This window comes from Calidris pugnax, unplaced genomic scaffold, assembly GCF_001431845.1.
Source record: "Calidris pugnax isolate Ruff unplaced genomic scaffold, ASM143184v1 scaffold18, whole genome shotgun sequence".
NCBI classification, from domain to species: domain Eukaryota; kingdom Metazoa; phylum Chordata; class Aves; order Charadriiformes; family Scolopacidae; genus Calidris; species Calidris pugnax.
The window spans coordinates 8,854,194-8,873,566 of NW_015090812.1; the positions used below are offsets into that span (position 1 = coordinate 8,854,194).

A 19,373-nucleotide genomic window follows, 5' to 3' on the forward strand; every position below is an offset into this window, starting at 1 on the left:
CAAATCCAGACACTACAGTCTTCTAAAAATGCCATTTTCCCAGGCGTTAGAAGATAAATTAGTCCTGTGTCGCTCAAACCAGGATAACAACAACAACATCTAGTTCCAGAAAGAAAAAAAAGATACAAAAATGACAGGGTTTATTAAAGGGAATGAGCCACAGGATGAGAAGGTGGTGATTTATTTTTTTTTTTTACTATTTTCTGTGTATGTTTATTTTGAGCCTCTATCAAAGCTGTCTTAAAAACTTAAAAAAAAAAAAGTGCCACATACTTAGCAGAGTAAAGAATGGCATAAGTGCAACAAAACCCAAAACTGATCAAAGAATGGAACCGAATTCAAACAAGGAAAACAAACTCTGATAAGTCAAATGTAAAGGCATAATGAGGCACACCTAAAGGGATCCTGAAAAACAGCTGATGGCATCAAAACAGCAACAAACTTTTCAGGAGCACTGAACCTATCTGTTCGCTTCTGGTTAGGCAAAATTGTTCAAAGAAAAAGAGGCCATAGCTGAAAAACACATTTTTTTTGTTGGTGGTGGTATTTTCTGTGGAGGAGTTAATGGAACAGTGGATGTATTACTGTCAGGAGCCTCTTGAGAGGGGAGTCTGGGGTTTGGGAGCAGGTGAGCAACCATGTGGGTGCACAGAGGAGATGAAGCACGTGGAATGGCCGAGCCTACCTGTGGCCTGGGGTCCTGTTGTTATTTTAGCAGCAGGTTTTCAAGTTGCTATGAAGTGGGGAATCCCTTTTGTCAGCTGCATGCAATTTTCTCCTCTCTTCTCTTTATTCTGATTCAGCTTGTGTTGCTCTTTTGTAAATTAAATTTGGGAAATGATAATTTAAAAGCAAAAATTACCTTTTCAGGAACCTTTTTTTTTTAAATTAGATTATTTCACTTTTTGTTTTGCTTGGAGATTAAATAGCTTTTGGCACTTGCACTATAGTTGTTCACATTCTCCTTCTGTTCTTCTTTCTAGTCATACTTTGTCATGTTTATGCCACTTGTATTGATGGGGTTTCATTTGTTTTTTATAGTGACTACAGTTCCTGTCTCACCTCTTTGATGGAAGAGGACTATGACCCAGAAGTGAACTCTCCACTGTAGAACAAGAACCTCTTGTGGAATAATTTGTGTCCCTTTAAAAGCAGCACCCAGTCTACAAAAAATAGAGTAGAAGAGATTATTTTTGGACCTGGCATTTTTTTTTTTGTTCATGTGATCTATGTTTCAGCATGTAAATGGTGAAAAACGGGGAGATAGAAATTTGTGCCTGCTTTTGAGCTTTATATCAAGTAGTGCTTAGCTCTGTGGAGCATTAACCAAGTTACGTGAAGATCAGAGTATATCCTAACATTCATTTTTTTAAAATACTATACCTTTTTTTAGCAGATGTATGTGATAAAAATGAAGTTTATATTTTAAGAGCACTTGGGCAGATGCTTCTTGTTTAGATCTCAGCATTTGGGGCAAACGTTTTTATGTAACATCGTCCTTTTTCCAGAGTGTTCAGGTTGATTTGCTGCAGATCATGAATTATCCAGCAGACTTGAGTGTATCTGTTCAGTATTAACCATGGTATTGCTCTGAATGTTGTCATGCAGACTTGACAAACCTTTTTGTAATGTAAAGGCTGACTTCTGTACTACCACGACCAGAGGAAGTTTAATGAGGTGAACGTGGTGGTGGCTTTTTTTTTTAAATATAAATTACCTTCTTAGGTATTTTTTTTTGTAGTGAGAGTGCAAATAGAGGTTAAAATGAGCAGCTGAGGGGGTGAAGGGCACAGTTGGCACGAAGTGCGGCCTCTCGTGCTCTGCTTTGAGACGCACTGTTGCCTCAAGGCTGGCCTTACAGCATACTGGAGAAGGAAGGAACTCGAAGGTCAGTGAAGCACGGAAACTGAGGACATTGGACTGCAGAGGCCAAACTCAGGGTAAGTGATCATATGTACTTTTTTTTTCTTTGCTTGTATAGTGTTGACTTGTTCATAGATAGAATTAAAGTTGAAAAATAAGGCAAACTGGTAAACTGTAGAACGTTCCACAAAAAGGCAGAGTTCAGTTATACAGAGCAATAATGGAATTTTCATTGTTTTGAGCAGTGGAAATTGCTATGACATGTTGGAAAGAACAGTTGGTTTCAGATTCCTCAGTGAGACATCTCAGCTGGTCTTCAGTTGGAGATCCTTCAACCAGCTTGTGTTCTGTTCCTAACCATTTGGTTTCTCAGCTGTCACAGCAGTTTCAGCATAGGATACTCCCTGGTTTATGGAAGTTGGTCGATCTGGATATAGTTTTAATTAGGGGGTGCAGGAGCTGACATATGGTTGTCTTTCAGGTCTCTGATCTTCTCTCATTGTCTCTATCATCATCACTGGTTTGGTCATATTTGATTTACAGCCTCTGGAATAACACATGCAGGGATCACCCCTTTGTAAACTGAGCCAATGAGCAAGGAAGGAATGTACCCCAAATTCTGTCATGAGCAGATTTTACACATCTGTGTGTTGTATGGCTTTTGTACGCTGTTTGCTCTGTGTTCTTCTCACCTCCACGCCCATCCTATCGTGAATTTCATGGGTGTGTTAATTGTAAACAGGAAGTAACTGGGAATGTTTAAGTTCTTACCTGTTTCAGACAGAGGAACAAAGTCAGCAGGAAGAAAAAATGCTTAAGTGTAATATGAAAAATTACAGCACTTTTCCCCTCCTATTCATATAAGCCAAGTTTTAGGAAGTAAATTGTATTATTATTTCAGTTTGGCAAAGTTGACAGTCAGGGCATGTTCTTTTCATTTACAGATCCTGGCCATGAGGTTTGATGCCTCATTTTATTGAAGGGAGACACTGGACCTAAATGGCGCAGCATGACTTTGTTCCTGCCTGGCTTAACTTCTCAACGCCACAGTCAACCAAGGTAACATTAATACAGATCATCTTCTTTTAAAGAATAAAAAGCAAAAAAAATCCCCACTGTTTTGTTGAACTTAAAATGTTTAATTTTAACTTCTTTTGCCTTTTTTTAAAGGCTTTTGGAAACTTACTAAGGTGAAAATAATTTTTTTGTCTTTGTTTTAACAAATGTATCCCTTTTATTTTAGAGGAGAAAACAAATCTTTACGTTCAGACATGGAAGTGCTTTAGTGTCTTTGCATTGAAAGTGTAGTGGGATCTCAACCAGAAAATCATTAAAGAGATCACCCTAAATCTGTGGGAGTCAAGACTTGAGTTACTGCTTATTTGCAATTCAGAATATAATTTATGTTTGATTTATGAAAATAATCTGACCCTTGCATAGTAGTAGATTGATTATAAACCCTTGGGCTCTAACTCCAAACTCAGAAATACTTATTAGTTTTTTGCAATCTTAAAATGAGGGCAGTTTGCCTGTCATCTTCTTTCTAAAACTGGTTCCAGAAGAAGCTTAGTTCACCCAGGAAATCTCTTTTAGGGCTTTAACAATTTGCATTGCTTGTGGATGGCAGTGGGAAAAAAACCACCACATTTTAATAGCAAACCAGATCATGATGGACAACAATGATGAACAAATAAGAACATGGCTTTCACCTCCATGCTTAAATATGAGGAAACGAAAGTAATTTCAGGATATTTGATCCATTTCAAATAAACCTCTGAATTTTTTTATAAATGAGAGAAAGTGAAGAGGAAAAGAGTCTTTGGAATCTTCATGCTAGAAGCATTAACGTTTTCTACGGCATCATAGTTGTTTCAGACTAAAAGTGCTTTAACTTATTTGAGTATCTCTGAATTTTAGTCAGGCTGATTGGATCCTCCATCGCTCTTCGCTTTTCTGTCTTTAGAGAGTGAATGAATGAACACCTGTGTATCAGAATTTCTTAAATGAACTTTGCAGAAAGCATGTGTTTGCAATGACAGCTGGTAAGATTAGCATGATAGGTTCTCTCTGATTGTGTGCAGGATACACTGATTTGTGAGCCGTCCCAGTTGGGTTCATGTGATTGTTGATGTCATTGGCTCAGCAATGCAGCTATGGATGCTATATTGAAAACTGGTACCGGGTTTGTCAGTTGACAAAATGTCACTGTTGGACTGACAGGCTCCTGGAGTCCCCTAAAGAATGCTTCATTATGTCACCTTTTTCTTTCCTCAGTCCCCTGCAGCCACCTTTGAGAAACATGGAGAGCATCTTCCACGGGGAGAAGGCCGCTTTGGGGTGAGCCGTAGGAGACACAACTCTTCTGATGGATTTTTCAATAATGGGCCCCTCCGAACTGCTGGAGGTAAGTGGGAAGGATCAGAACGCAGCCCGAGAGCAAACATTTTGGAATATTCTATGGACTGAAGAATTCTGCAGAATATAAAAAACACTTTGCAGAACCGTACCTTTCCAAAACATCCTGTAAGAAACTTGGGCTATTCTCTTCTCCCATGTCGTGTGCTCAGGCCTTCAGGGGTTTGTGTGGTAGCTGCATGTGCATTGTGTAGCTTGGTTTGTTTTCTGATATGATCACACAGTAGCTTAATAAGTTTGGCTTAGTAGTTACATGGTGAACACTGACTTAGCAGCAAGAAAAACAGCCTGATATTTCCAGTATTCTGCACGCTGTGTTGACTTTTTTTATTTGCATACTTATCTCCTTTTGTTTAGACTGCTGGCATCAGCCGTCCCTTCTCCGCCATGATTCTGTAGATTCTGGTGTTTCTAAAGGAGCTCATGTTGGGCTTTCTGGCAGTCAGCCTGGCTGGCATGGTCCCTCACGGGGCCATGATGGTGGGAACCAGCGTGGTGGAGGAGGAACTGGAGTTCATCGCCACTGGAATGGCAACTTCCATTCTCGGAAAAGTTCCGCCTTTCAAGAAAAGCTGCCTGTTGAATCCAGGGAAGAGAAGAAGGAAGATAAAGAGCAATTGCAATTTGAGGAAGAAGACTTTGTAAGTGTGTAGCTTCTCACTAGAAGTGGCAGCTGCGACAAGTGGCTTTTCAGATCTCATTTTAATTCGCATTGATAGGTGACAAGGATCTAGGGTTGCATTCCATTCCATGTTTCAAATCAACACAGATTTAACAAAATTATTTGAGTGCTGGCAGGATGCTTATTGGTACCCGAAGTCCTCAGGATTTGATGACCTGTTGGATTATGGGATTTGGCACTTTACTGTATTTTGCCAAATGGTTATTGTGAACTGAAGACAGCGTTGTAACACATGAGCCAGATCTTCAGCGAAACCCATAAGGTGAAACTTTGGTCTGCCACAGGAAGAGCAGTTGTACTGACTTTGTGGCTTTGCTTACAAAGCCTTTTTTTTTTTTTCCCCACTCCTAAGTACATCTATTCAGCTTATCTTCACTCTGCCTGCTGTTCCTCTGTCCTGCATTCTGGTACATGTTGGTGTTTGTGATAACCTTCCCAAACTTGTTCATGACATGTGCTCAGACCTTTGTAACCATCTGTCTTGAATCTTCTGGAATAGTGTTTTGTTATCAGAGATGTTTTTCTATCTCTCTGTTAATCTGTGGATTGGGGTTTCTTGAGCCATTTCTTCTATTACTGTCTCCAGTTTGTCAGCTTTCTTCTTATCTAGCATTCTGATTCACGTGGTGTTATCAGTATGATAGTCTCTTACATCTGGCTCTATTTTTACTGGAATTTAGTTTTCCAGACTTCATGAAATTTTATTTGGGCTTATGGCTTTCATCCTTACCATTCCTTAATGCAAATGCTTTGAGGTATACGCTTTTTTTATATATATATGCTTTTTCTGCATTCTCTTACCAATTTAATTTTTTTTCCTCTTGTCCCCTGATGAGGATTTTATTGTGATTGGACTAGGTATTTTGGGTTTTGCCTCTTGTTTCTTGCTTTCTCTAGGCTCTTCTTGACCAGTGTAATGAGGTCAGTATCATCTGTAAGGTTCTGGTAACTCAGTCCCTTCATCTAGTGCAGTTCCTCTGACTTCATCTTCAATGCAAAAGCCATTGTTGCCTCCCATAATGAGAGTTTTTCTGATAGTGTGCACACTTAAGCGTATCATTGTTCTGAGCTTTTTGCTCTCTTATTCAGCTTTTCCCTCTGGAAGGCTGTTTACAGCTGAAATTGCCGTGGCAGTTTGATGGCACTGCTTCTATTCAGGAAGTCTGGAGTCGGAGTGCAAGATGAATGCCACATAGCTGCTTCAGGCCAAAATTTAGAGTCTACACTTAAGTTGCCACAGGAGCCAGTTTAATTTAAGTGGCCGTTTTTTTCCAGTGAAGTGCCTGGGGAGTGATTGCATGCTGTTGTTGGACTGCTTCTGCTGGGAGTGGTAGCCTGCATCACAGGGTGGTTAACACCTGGAGAGCAGTGATAAAGCCTGCGTGTAGATTTCTGTTAATCTGATTGCTCAAGAAAACTGTAATTCAGACTTTCTATAAGCTTGTTCTTTACACTGTCAAAAGCCTGTTGAAACATAGAAAGTTACTGTAACAATTGCTACTGCACTGTTGTAGTCTGTCTTGGTCTAAATCTTTCTTCCATGTACTTCTTCGTCAGTGCCTTCATGAGTGCCTTTCCCCAGCTACGTGGCTGTTTCTTCTCTAATTACTTCCCCCCCCAATTTTTTTTTATTGTGATAATGCCACACACTGTCCAGCAGCAAGCTTTGCTAAATAACTCCTGTATTATCATTGCCATAGTGGGGAAACTAATGCATACTGTGGTTAATTGTGTAGCTGTTAAGCCCGTGTGGCTGATGGTGGCAACACTTTTCCTGAAAAATCTGCAAAACAGGCTGTTAGTCAAAGTTCTCCTGCGGTGTGAGTGCCCCTGCTGTAAAACTGACCTGTAACTAAAAAATGAAGCACTGAAACAGAGGGATTTTTAGGGTTTGAGGCAGGAATTTATGCTATGGTGTGACATTTTTTCCTAACTCTTATAGAACAGGAATGCCTACTATTTCAGAAGCTCATTATTAGAGACTTATGCTGTCGCCATAGTAACTTACACATGAAGAATTCATTAAAAAGAGGAAAAAGATGGCTTTATTTTGAACTGAAGTTATTTGGGACGGGGGAAGAGGAATAGCTAATCAAGAACAGTTGTCATTGAATGCTTAGATTTTCTGTACCCTGCTTTGGGCTTGGGACGTGTCCTTAGTTATTCCACTAAGTTGAATTCTGATACCGAATCAAAGGTAAGTCTGCAGAGAGCACCGAGTCTGCGAGTAGTATAGTCCTGAAAAGTGGAGTCTGAAGCTTAACGTAAACTTAGCTGTAGCTTTTTTTTTTTTTCAGTAAATGTATATATATTCATTATTCCTTTACATTACGAGCCTAGTATTGCTCTTGGGTTGTGGGCGGGGGGGGGTTGTAATTGGTTAATGCATAATTATTGTATAAAAATATTTGGGAAATGGGACTAGATTCTTCATATACTGATGATGTGGATTCTGTTCTATATTTTTGAGCTGCTGATTAAGTACCTAAATCTTTTATGCGCGTATTGGTTGGTGAAATACACTTAATCTTATAGTAGAATACTAAAAAGCCTATCCTGAACCCTCTGATAGTTCTGATAGTGTTAGAAATACAGCAAAAGTCAAGGAGAATACAGACTTGATTTTTAGATGTCTTATGACAAAGCACTCTCGTAATTCAGGTGCTGTTCAGAGAACTCTACCATAATAGCATAATAATACGTTAATAGTGATTTTGTTGTCGTTATATATGATATAATGATACACTCGTTTGCATTGTCTTTTTACAGCCATCTTTGAATCCAGAAGCTGGAAGACACACCAACCAGAACAAACCTTTAGGGACACCTTCTGGAGTATGGGGTAGGTAAAGGTATTTACATCACTGTACAGAGCACTGATGCTGAAGGAGAAAGTTGTTGATCCACTCAAAAATATTTTAAACACTTAAGTGAAACAGGCAGTTTACAACTTTCTCACCGTTGTTGTTTTCCTCCCACAGTCTTCACTAATCTTTTGGCCTTTTTGTCTGCTTGAAACTGTGCTTGTCTTTTAAAAAACAAACAAAAACAACAACAACAACAAAAAAACAACCACCAAACTTCTGATGGCAGTAAATGTCACTTGGAAGGGCAGAGCAGATTTGAGTGAACTAGGCATTAGTTCCTGACGTGTCATCTTCCTATTAGAAATACCACAAAACTGTCATAATTCTATGGTTTGGATTTATTTCATACTTTAACTCAGAATAGGCTTGCTTTTGATCCTGGTGTGGTATGTGAGTCTATGCCTTTAAAAGAAACCTAAAACTACTTGAGTGAAACAAGGTACCAGTTCTAGTGACTAAATAGGTGTTTGTTAATCTCTAGTTAGAATGTAGCTAGATTAGTTGGGTTAGATACAAAGTAGTACAAATAAGTATTGTAACTAGTACAAATACAAAAAAACACTTCTTGCTATAGTAGCGAAGTGTATTCTTGGATGTTTGTCAGCTATTCTCCTCAAAAAATAATAGCAGTTAGCTTTTACGAGGCTTTTAGCTGTTTATACTATTACTGTTTTTAAATTGTTCTGCTCCTGCAGGTGTGTTGATTTGGCCTTAGAAATATGAATTGTGCTTGTTTGTAAAAACAAGATGTCTTCTGAGATACAAGTTATGCAAAGTATTTTTGTTGTGTTAGTGAATTAACAAAGTCAGTCCATGGTTGCTCAAAAAAAGATGCTAATATCTGTCCTCATTCCTGTAGTACGGTGGAAGGCTGTCAGCTGATGTCACTGTAGGTTTTTCCCTTCAGCTGCAAGGGAGCTGTTGTGGTTAAATGAAAAAAGGTTGGACTTTGACATCCTTATCCAGTATCTTTGCTGAAATCTGAAATGAAAGAGCAGCTGATGGCAGTCTCAGAATCAGAAGTGTCACATCTAAGATTGAGAGGGGACAAACTGGAGCATTAAACTGAAGCTGCTATGAAACTGAACGATTGTATTTCAGAATCTTTCTTGGTTTATTTTTACAGAAAACCCCCCTAGTGCCAAGCAACCTACCAAGATGCTGGTCATCAAAAAGGTTTCAAAAGAGGATCCTGCCGCCGCCTTCTCAGCTGCATTTACATCACCTGTTTCTCACCTGGCAAATGGCAACAAAGCCACCACCATTGTCCCAAGCGTCTACAAAAATCTGGTTCCCAAACCTGCAGCTCCTCCTTCCAAGGTACAGGGGTTTCCAACCAAGTTAGTGAACTGCAGATCAGGGGAGAGCTCTCTCCCTTGACAAGGGCATCAACCCCCTAACAAATAGCAAGAGTTGGAAACCAGTAGTTTCTGGGTAGTGGTCTTTGCAGTAGAGGTCTGTTTACTACTAAAATTGTTGTTCCCTGTTGAAATGCTATTTGGTCTTGTCCGTACAGAGACCTAACTGTTCTGACCATACTAAGGTCTGTTTGGCTGTGTTCTCATGCATTGGACAAATCCTTATCTTAATTAGACAAAACAAGCAAATCTAGAGGAGTGAAATGTGCAGTTGAAACGAGGTGCTTGAATTGTTCACGTGACTACCTTGAAAAATCTTTATTGGGTTACAATACGTTGATGTGTTTAAAACACAATTGAGGCTAAAATCAGATTAGATTGTAGCATCCTGCAATTTAGCTCTAATTTAGTTGTGCCTTAATGACAACCTAGAAAAGCAGTGGGTTTTGTGCTTTCCTTTACTGAAAGAAATACAAGAGTGTTGAAAAAGCAAGTAGGTTTTTTGTTTCTTAGTTCTAGGCTTTATCTTGCCTGTTTTTCCAGAGAAATCTACATGTGTAGATGATCTAGAAACTTTGTAGGATCAATAGTGAAAGTATTTCAGAAGCTAAAGAAAATTATTAGCTAGGCTGCACTTTAAAGAAGCGTCCAAATACTTTGAGTTCTAAAATGTATTCATTGCTAATGCTGGTTGTGACATCCCAACAAAATCTTTCCTATGATTAGAGTAGATTAGTCTTACATGCCTGAAAGCTAAAAGCAAAATAAGAAAGATTAACAACTTCTTGTAAGAAAGCAAGACTTTCTCTTTTGTAAGTTTCTCTTAATTCAGACCAAATTCTGCCAACTGCAGGGAGAATCATAATATTCAGCTGAAGAGGGTGCTGGGCTATCTTGTCTAGACTGTGCTATTGCCAAGAAGGGTTGGGCCAGATGATCCTTGATGTCCCTTCCAACCTGATACTGTGTAATTCTGTGATTATGAAATTGTCTGCTGGTGTCATCAACAGCACTTTTGTTAACGAATTATGACCATTAGCAAAGTTAAAAGGTGAAAACCAAAAGCTGTGTGCATGATGTCTTTTTGTAAAGCTACAGACATAAAGCAGCGATGGTAGGATGCAGTATGCTCAAGACTATAAAGTTGTACAGAAATTGCAGTGCTTTAAGTAGTAGAAGGTTCAAAACATTCCTTCTGACAAAGTCAGCAGTATTGGAAAGCTGTCACAGGCAAAATGAATGAAAAATGTTTTTGTTAAGTTGTACTGAGTAGTACTGAAGGGAAGAGAACTGGTGGCAGTGAAACAAGCACGTTCTTTCGTGGCTAATTGAGATGGCTAATTGTTCACGGTCGAGCAATCCACAAAGGTCATAATCTACAAATGATTTTTGATGTTCATCTCTAGTTGTTGTGGTTGAATCTGGTGGCCTCCCCTAAGAAAGTAGTAGGGGTCTGCCTTTGAATTTGTGGAAGCTGCCCCTTTGTGGAAGCTGGAAGAACAACAGTCACCACCCAAGAGCTGGGTCTCTGAAGGGTGCAACCACCGCATCTGCGGAGAGAAACATTTTGTCAAAGTAATTCTACAGCCTTATTTTAGTACCAGGCAATATTGCACAGATCAGGATATTTTTTGAGTTTGAAGGAAATGTTTGGAATGTGCTGTGAATGCTGAGTAATCCATTCAATAATGTGGACTGCTCTTGTTTTTAAGTTGGAGTGGAAGAGTAATGCTGATGGCCTCCACTACTGATTGATTTATTTAAAAAATAATAAAATAACCCAATGGAGAGTGAGAACACACTGAAATAATGGCTTCTGCTTTCATTGCTTGCAGAATGCAAGATCTGCTGCATGTCAGATTTAATGGAATCCCACTCATGCATGAGTTATTTTGTTCATGACTCGAAGCTGGCTTCAGAAGTTTGATGGGTCAGAGGAACCAGTGTGTTTTAATGATCTGACAGGTGTATTTCTCATACTACTTGATGCAAGTTTCTTGTTAGGATCCTTTTTGTTAAGACTGTCACTTCACAGTGTTTGTCCTTGGTTGATAAGAGAGGGTCAAGGATAACATTCCAAGTAACAAAAACTTATCTTGAATTCTTTCAGCCAAATCTCCGGTTTATCTGAAGGGATACTGCAGAGAGTATCCAGAGCAAACAGCCAGTGCTCATACACTTTAATGAACTGGCTGCTTTTTTTTTTTCTTTTTTTTTATTTTTTGTTGCTAAATCAGTGCAATGATGGACACTTTAAGAGCCCTAGAAGATAAATAATTTACATTCTTGGCCTGGACAGAAATATTCCTTGATGTGCTGCTTCCTTGCACAGAGGAAGTTCCTGTCAAGTGATGCAATCCCTTTCTTTATGGCATACAGTGTTCCCCTATGAAATGTGAATTTAATTGGAATTTTTGACTTCCCACCTGTGAGTAGCTGTAAGACGCATTGCATTTACTCGGTAGTGGCTCCAATTAATGAAGAGCAATGCTGGATTTTCTCTTTGAGCTCTAACCGTGTTTTACTGGAGCCCATCAGGCAGAATTGTGTGTCGTTTGCGTGTGGGGAGAAAACAGATGATGTTTGGGAAAAATAATGGGTGTCAAAGTAAACTTGTTGAGGCTCTTCTTGGAGAGGAAGGGAAAAAAAGTCTACACAACAGCTGATGTAACATTTGTTTATTTGTTTTACTATTTGCAAGCAACCCTTTCTTGTACCTTATCATTTACTGTCCAGTGTTTTGTGTTCTCTTCAATATAGCCAAGTCCATGGAAAGCCAACAGAAATGAACATAAACCAGGCTCGCTTTCCTCCAGCCGTGACTCCGCCTTTACCAGTCCAGTGTCTGTAACCAAACCAGCGGTACTGGCGAGTGGCTCAGTCCTCACCTCTCCCAAAGAGGTAAGAGGCTGGGTTTGGGGATAGGGTGGGAACTTTTATCACTATCACCTACTGTAGCTTAAACATGATAAGGTCCTCTCCGTACATGGTATATCTACCTTTGCATCCTTGAAGAATGACTCACTTGTACGTTCTTGGCATGTTCTGCCACATCTCTGCTACACTAAAGAAGTAAAAATGTGATTTACCTGGATGTGAAGCCCTTGCAGTTTGTCTAAATGTATAGATACATACTCCAATATATATATATAAAAAAAAAAGTACTAATGCTGTAAATAGTGTTGCATAACTACACATGCAACAGCACAAGCAATGAGCTCTGAGGGTGTTGGGGGGGTTAATGTGTGTAGGTGTGTCTTCAGCTGCAGTGTCTGGTTTTAATTTTAGTGTTGAAAGGAGATGAGGTAGAAACTGGCTTCACCTCTGCTTCTGGTCTGAAGTATGGAGAGAACCTTGTATCTAACTCTGTTAACATTTCAGCAGTAACTGTGACAAAACACATTTTGGTCTCTCTTATGGAGAGAACCTTGTATCTAACTCTGTTAACATTTCAGCAGTAACTGTGACAAAACACATTTTGCCCAATATTTTTGTGCATCGTTTTATAGCTTATATACAAAGTGCTGGTTTGAAGCTTGAAATTCCACAAAGCTTAATAGAAAAGTGACACTGAATAACTTTTCTCCTCTGCTCCTGAGAATCAAAATTTAAAAGGTTTGTGATCATATGGATAAAGAAGAAAAATAAAACAGACTGTGAGAAGTGACCTATTCACACAATTTGAAATGAGTGTGTGTTTCAAGTGTAACAGAGGACTTTTTTCTAGTTGTGCATTTGTCTTTTTCCTTTACAGATCTTCTAAAATAAGACTGTCATCTTTACAATTCTCTGCTTTGCAGGCTTTACATTGCAACAGCCTGTACTTTTCTGCTTTAGCCACTGCTGAGAGGAAAAGCAGTCATTAAAAGCAATAGTTAACGAGCATGTACCTGCCACTTTGACAAATAGATCATACACTGTAACCCTTTCCCTTACCTGGCTTTTGTCTGTCCCCAGACCGAGTCCTTTGTGCTACTGACAGCCTTGCTTTTTGTGTAATGCACAGCACAGCGTGGACACCTTTGCAGCATAAATATGTAAACTTAAATAGGCTTTCATCTCCAGGTAGATACCGAGAAGGGCACTCACTTTATATCATACTGTAATAATGCAAGTAGTCTCTATTATTTTATTCCACCACCTTCCCCCCCTCCGAAGGTCTTGCCTGAAGCTTTAGTCAGCAAAGATGTCAGATACTAATCTGACAGCAGGAGTTGGCAGCTGGGTTTTCCCCAGAACAAGCAGTACTTCCTTTAATACTACTTGTAATACCAACGTCAATCAACTAAACAAAAAAGGGCTTGAAAATTCCTCCCAGAACACTTGTAATGCATTTTTCTTTGAATCTGTTGGAGACGTGCAATATGAAAACACAGGACCATGGTGAGAACATAGTACTGTAATCCTGTCTCCATGGGCCTACTACAAGTAGTATTCTTAAGAGACCACAGTATGTTGCCAACTAAAAGGGTGCCAACTAGCACTGGTAACGTGTCCCCACAAGCCAGTCTAAGGTAAAAATTAAGATACACAGTCTGAATTTTTAAAATTATACATAGGACTTTTCTGTTAGACTAGCCACCCCTGTTGAATGGACTGATATCTGAACAAATCTGAGATGATGCATAGTGCACTCATTTAAAAAAAACCAAAACAAACAGAGAGATGCCTTAATGTTTCAATCAAAGGGCTAAACCTACCTTTAGAAAAATGGCTACTTGTACTGCTTTACATAACATTCTCTTCTTATGTTATAAAGCCTTCTGCAGAAAGTTACAAATCAAGTCAGAATTGAAGTAGACTTTTAATTCTCTTTCAGGATTCTGTTGTTTCTAAACCTTAGCTCTAACTGTCTTCACCTAATGTGTAGAAATTAAGTTTTAGTACGTCAGCAGTTCTATACGGTGCTGTTAAAACAGCTAATTCTAGCAAAGAGCTCAAGTGACCTGGTTTAGTGATGGTTTTCTTATCAGAGTTAAGTTGATGGTTGGACTAGACTATCTTAAAGGTCCCTTCCAACCAAGACAATTCTATGATTCTAAGCGCTGTAGTAGTGTATTCCAAGTCACCAGAAGACATCTAAGTTTTAGTCTCCTTGGTTCATTATGACCTTCTGTCACTGCAGTCAAACTGATTACCATGTTGAGAGCTTTAATTTCAGTACTGTGATAGCTTTTTATCTTAATATTCACAGTCACTTGTTATATTTGTTCCTTACTGTGTTGAATTGGACAAAATCTGAAAAGGCCACCTGAGAAATGGTTACTGTAAGATGTTATTTCCAGCGTGCACTTCCCTGAAAGGCATTATTGCTCACCAGTGTTTCATGTGCGAGAGGCTTTAGAAATACAGGCAGCAGTTGCTGCCTTGTTTTTGTTTTGCTAAATATTTTGCCTCCCTTGATCTTTTCTCAGAGCACTGTGAGTGGGTTAAAAATACTTTGCAAAGGAGATTCATTTTGAAGATCCTGAATTTGCAACCTTCCCACCCTAGTTTTAAAAAAAAAAAAAATGTGGAGGAAGAAAAACACTGCAGGCTTTAAGAAATTTTACTCTGTTTTAATATTGAAGGGGGGAAAAAAAATCAAAGCAAGTAAGTGAAGGAAAAGAATAGCTTTGCATGCAAGATTGTAGTGTCAGGTATCCGTATTAATGACTAAATTCCTTGTTGTCTTAGAGTACCCAGAAGGTTAAGATATCAACTACTTACATATATTCTCAGATTTATTTTGTGTGTCCAGTCAAAATGATGGAACAGATTAAATTGAACGCTCGTCTTGGTTAGTAGTGTTCTCATTGCTGTGTCCCGGCTGGGATTTTGCTAATGTGCAAACTGTTGTGCCTTATGCCTGGCTCGCGGATTCAAAATAATTAAGAAATTGTAAACACTGTGTAAGAGCTTGGGAGGTTACTGTGTGTTCATGAACTGAACTGGGCAGGTTTCCCACAGGCTCTGGGGTTGTCAGTCTCCAGCTCTGCACTGACCCGTCTGGGCTGTGAGTGCCCACAGCAGGGAACCGGCAGGGAGCTCCTGGGGGGAGGATACCCAGGCTGTGGCTACCTGTGTCACATCCAGCTGTGGATAGTTAAGGACATGACCACTCCCTGAAAGGAGATTACCACCCCATGGCTTAATTTCAGGGTAGAGTCTCTCAGGGTGGTTTAAGATGCAAGTTTGAAGTGAGCCTAATCCCCTTGATTTTTTAATTTTTGTAGGGTGGGAGTCCTGCGTGGAGTTCTCTGTCTTAATAATATGTTGTAGACTCCAGAATTGCTTGAGAGAGTTAACATTGCCCAGGAACCAAATAAATGTATTCATAGCCATGTGAATTGACTCCTAGGGGAAGAAAAAATTGCATTGATAATGATAGGTGGGAAAATGGTGGTGAGGGAAGAAGTGAATGTGCAACGTCAGCTGGTATTTTGATGGGAATTTGCCATTAGATAATTTTTTTTTTTGAGCCAGCCAAAGAACTGATGGGCATTTGAAAGGTGTAAGCACAGACCCTGAAGAGGGGCCCTATCTTTGCAGCAACACAGCTTGAAAGTCTCCATATTCTTCCTTCCTTGCCTAGAGTCCTTCCAGCACCACCCCTCCCATCGAGATCTGCTCTTCGCGCTTGACAAAGCTGATGCGCCGTACCACTGACAAAAAGAGCGAATTCCTGAAGGCACTGAAAGACGACAGGAATGGGGAGATAACCGAGAACAGAGAATGTGACAAGCTGGATGATGTAAGTTCTCTGTCCTTACTGTATATACGATCATTACGTATTTAAGGATTTGGGATCAATTAAAAAAAAAAAATCCACATGCCAGCAGAAGTAGTACACAGCGCTGTGATGAAGGGAGATGGGTAACAGGATGAAATGCAAACGGATAAGTAATAAATGAGGTGGAAAGGGAAGGTCACAGATGGTGAATGTAATCCAGATTTTTGCAAGGATTCTCTAAGGAGTGGAACAATACCATATTTTAACATCTTAATTTGCTTTCAGACTTCCTTGTCAAACCACATCCACAGGAGAGTTGAATTCGGGGCTTGTGAAAGGCGCAGGAAAGTGACTCAAGCCTCAGAGGCTCAGACCAGACCTTTAAATGCTTAATGTCTGTGGCTTAATGTGTGTGTAAAAGCCAACCGTAGGAGTATTTCATTCTCAAAGCTTTCTTACTCTCCCTCTGAAGCCATGAGGGTGGCTTTGTAATGCCAGCTCTTACTCCCTTGACACCAAAGTGCCGTTCACCCAATGTCTTTCATATTGTGTTGTCGCAGCTGGGTAGAAGTTGCTTTCAACCATTATCAGTCCAGGCTCTGTAAAAAACACTGGCTTGAGGTAAAAGCCTTTACTTCCGAAAGCAGAAGCTTGAACTTGGAATAGTGCTGTTGGCTCAGTCTGTGTAAGCACACTTTGATGCTTTTATTTTTCTTTAGATGGAGAGCAACAGCACACCAGAACCAAAGGAAAACTGGGAAGAGAACTGCCATCAGAATGGTCTTTCTCTCCCTTTGCCGGAGGAGGGGGAAAATCTCTCTCATTCATTGGAAGCAGAACACAGGTGAGTAAATGGCAAAATAAAATGTCTGGAGTAAAGGAGGGCGAGTCCTTGGACTGTGTGAGGAGAAGGAAATCATTTCAAAGAAAAACTCACTTTCTGGGACGCAGCTGTAGCTCTGTGTGTGCTGAGCTGGAGGTGTGTGGGCTCCATGGCTAGTGCTGGACTGGGTGGAGTCTTATTGGAAATAAAGCAAGGCAATGATGACAGGTGAGCCAAGACTTTACCAAGGTCTGTAATTAAATTCAGGTCCTTCTCTAATGCCACATCCCTGTGCGTTAATGATGCCTCGTTATTTACCTGCCCACACTGGGAGTCAGCATGAACCTGGTGTGATTCTGGTTTACGTACAAGCTGGTATCCTAAAGGGAATGGTCTGAAGATACGCCCTCGCACACACACCACTTTGTTTCTGTCTGTGCTTAGGATACTCCTGTGCTGCTTTTAAATGCTGTAAAAGTGGAGGAGTGTTAAGAAAATATTTACCTGGTATCTCAGCTTCTATCTTGCTTCAGTGAGTAAGCAGCGTGTGAGCATCTGGTGTAAGAGGATAGTGAGTTTTAGGAGATCCCGAGCTGCGATACTGGTTTGATTGCCTCATGTCCTCCTCCGGCGGCCTTGGGTAGAATTTCAAATCTCTGTCTTGCTGTCCTTCTGCCAGGCTAATTATTTACCCATTGTACAGGACTGCTGATGATTAAATATTTGTAAAAGACATTGAAAAATGTTGGGTAAACACGAAGCATTGTTGAAGTGGTCTCTAATATAGAAGATTCCCTGGTGAATTGGGAGTGAATTAATACAAAACCTTGTGCTTCGTGGACAAAATGTTCTCTGCTTTGCCATTGTTCCTTTGCTTTAATTCTCATGCCCCTTTTATTTTCTCCATAAATCAGGTTATTGAAAGAAATGGGATGGCAGGAATATCCTGAAAACGATGAGAACTACCTGCCCCTCACGGAGGATGAGCTCAAAGAGTTCCAAATTAAATCAGAGCAGGTATGTTTGCAGCTCTTGCCGCTTGTGACTGCTCCTTCTCCTTCTCCCTTCTCATGCTTGAGTCTTATGCATTGGAATTCTTATGGCTGTTCCAGGAGACAAAGAATTGACATGAGATTCTGGTGCAATTAATGACTCTGCATTAACCATGTGGAGTTAAATACATAAATATATAAAACCGTGTATATGGTTAAATATACATTTGTGTCCACAGAAGGTTAGTGACAGTTATTCTCTGTGCTTTTGCTTGTTTTAAAACTTGCTTTCGTTCCTGCAGCGAAGAAGAAACGGATTTGGGAAGAATGGATTTCTTCAGGGCCGCGGCTCCAGCCTGTTGTTCCACTGGAGAAGCACTTTTAAGACAAAGATTGAGGACTCAGACACAGAAACTAGTAGCAGCGAAACGTCAGATGACGATGCCTGAAAGTGGGCACAAGAAAATTAAAATAAATAAAACCAACCCAATAAACTCAGTTCATAGTTCAACACGTGTTTGGGGTTGTATAAACTAAACAGAGTTTATTCTGTCTCCAGTCTGTTCAGTTGTTTGTTTTTTTTTTTTTTTTTTTTTTTTTTTTTTTTTTTTCCTTTTGTTGTTGATACTTCATGCACAAGGGAAATAATTGTATCCCAAAGAAGAGAGAAATTGGCTTCTTTAGCTTTTTCTTTTTGGTTTTTGCCCTAATGCTTAATAGAAGTTTGTGCAGCTAGCAAATTTTGACAAAAATCCCTTGTGGGGCAGTGCACAAGTTCAGTCTTGTTAAGCGGGACACAAGTGGCTGACTGATCTTTGCAACAACAAGCTTCTAACAGTGCCGCCCGCATTGCACAACGCCGTGCGGTAACAGTGTGCTAAAACAATCATTGTCAATGACAAAATGGCTATTGAAGTTCTAATTATGTTAAATTAATGCTAATAACATGAATTTTTTTTTATTTTATTCTTCTTTTTTTTTTTTGGCGGCTCGGGGAGCTTCATCACTTAACCAGGCGTTTGTGGTTTTCTTTTTTTTTTTTTTTGGGTACAGCTGTAAAATATTTGGATATAGGAATTGTTTGTGTTCTTCTTCTTGCAGCCTTGATATTCAGGGTGGATTGTAAAATATAAATTTTTTGTGAGATTTCAAAGATTAAGATTATTTTGATAACATTATTTACAGATTTAAAAAAAGTGACTATCACATTGAGTCTGTATGAGGGGGAAAAACTACTGCATCAAAAATAACTAACTTGGAATAAATATTTTGCATCAGTTTGCCAATTCTAATTGTCTTTCTTATGTAAGCAAAGCTTTCCTCTAAAGGGACCTGCAACTTTTGGGGATTCGAATAGCACTGGGGATAAATAGTTTCTTCTCCCGCTGTATTTTATTTTTTCCACTTGGCAAACACTGCTGTAGCGCTCAGACTGCGGGAGCTGAACTCTTCCTTTAAGAAGGGAGAAGGAGAACGATGGAGAGATGATAGCCCCTGTTTGTTGGGTTGTTGGTTGTGTTGATTTTTGATTTTTTTTTTTTTTTAAAAAAGAAAAGAAACAAAAGAATTTGAATTATCTTCCACTTAAAGCAGTTGGCTTTTTTTATTAATCTTTTTTTTTCCCGCTTCATACAAAAGGGTGAAGCTCGACTGGTCGGTGT

At 39.6% G+C, this 19,373-nt stretch overlaps 1 protein-coding gene across 2 annotated transcripts in view; it reads left to right on the top strand.

Moving 5' to 3' along the window:
* GPBP1L1 (GC-rich promoter binding protein 1-like 1) overlaps positions 1-19,001 on the top strand; it is a 34,256-nt gene extending 15,255 nt beyond the window's left edge. For both annotated transcript variants that reach the window (XM_014939349.1, XM_014939351.1), the window contains exons 2-12: positions 1,042-1,940; positions 2,808-2,922; positions 4,138-4,267; positions 4,636-4,919; positions 7,730-7,802; positions 8,954-9,147; positions 11,946-12,086; positions 15,760-15,918; positions 16,617-16,741; positions 17,635-17,737; positions 18,015-19,001. In XM_014939349.1, coding sequence (XP_014794835.1) covers positions 2,863-2,922; positions 4,138-4,267; positions 4,636-4,919; positions 7,730-7,802; positions 8,954-9,147; positions 11,946-12,086; positions 15,760-15,918; positions 16,617-16,741; positions 17,635-17,737; positions 18,015-18,161 — 1,416 coding nt within the window. In that variant the 5' untranslated portion in view covers positions 1,042-1,940; positions 2,808-2,862 and the 3' untranslated portion in view covers positions 18,162-19,001. The remainder of the gene's footprint in view (positions 1-1,041; positions 1,941-2,807; positions 2,923-4,137; positions 4,268-4,635; positions 4,920-7,729; positions 7,803-8,953; positions 9,148-11,945; positions 12,087-15,759; positions 15,919-16,616; positions 16,742-17,634; positions 17,738-18,014) is intronic.
* The last annotated feature ends 372 nt before the right edge of the window (positions 19,002-19,373 follow it).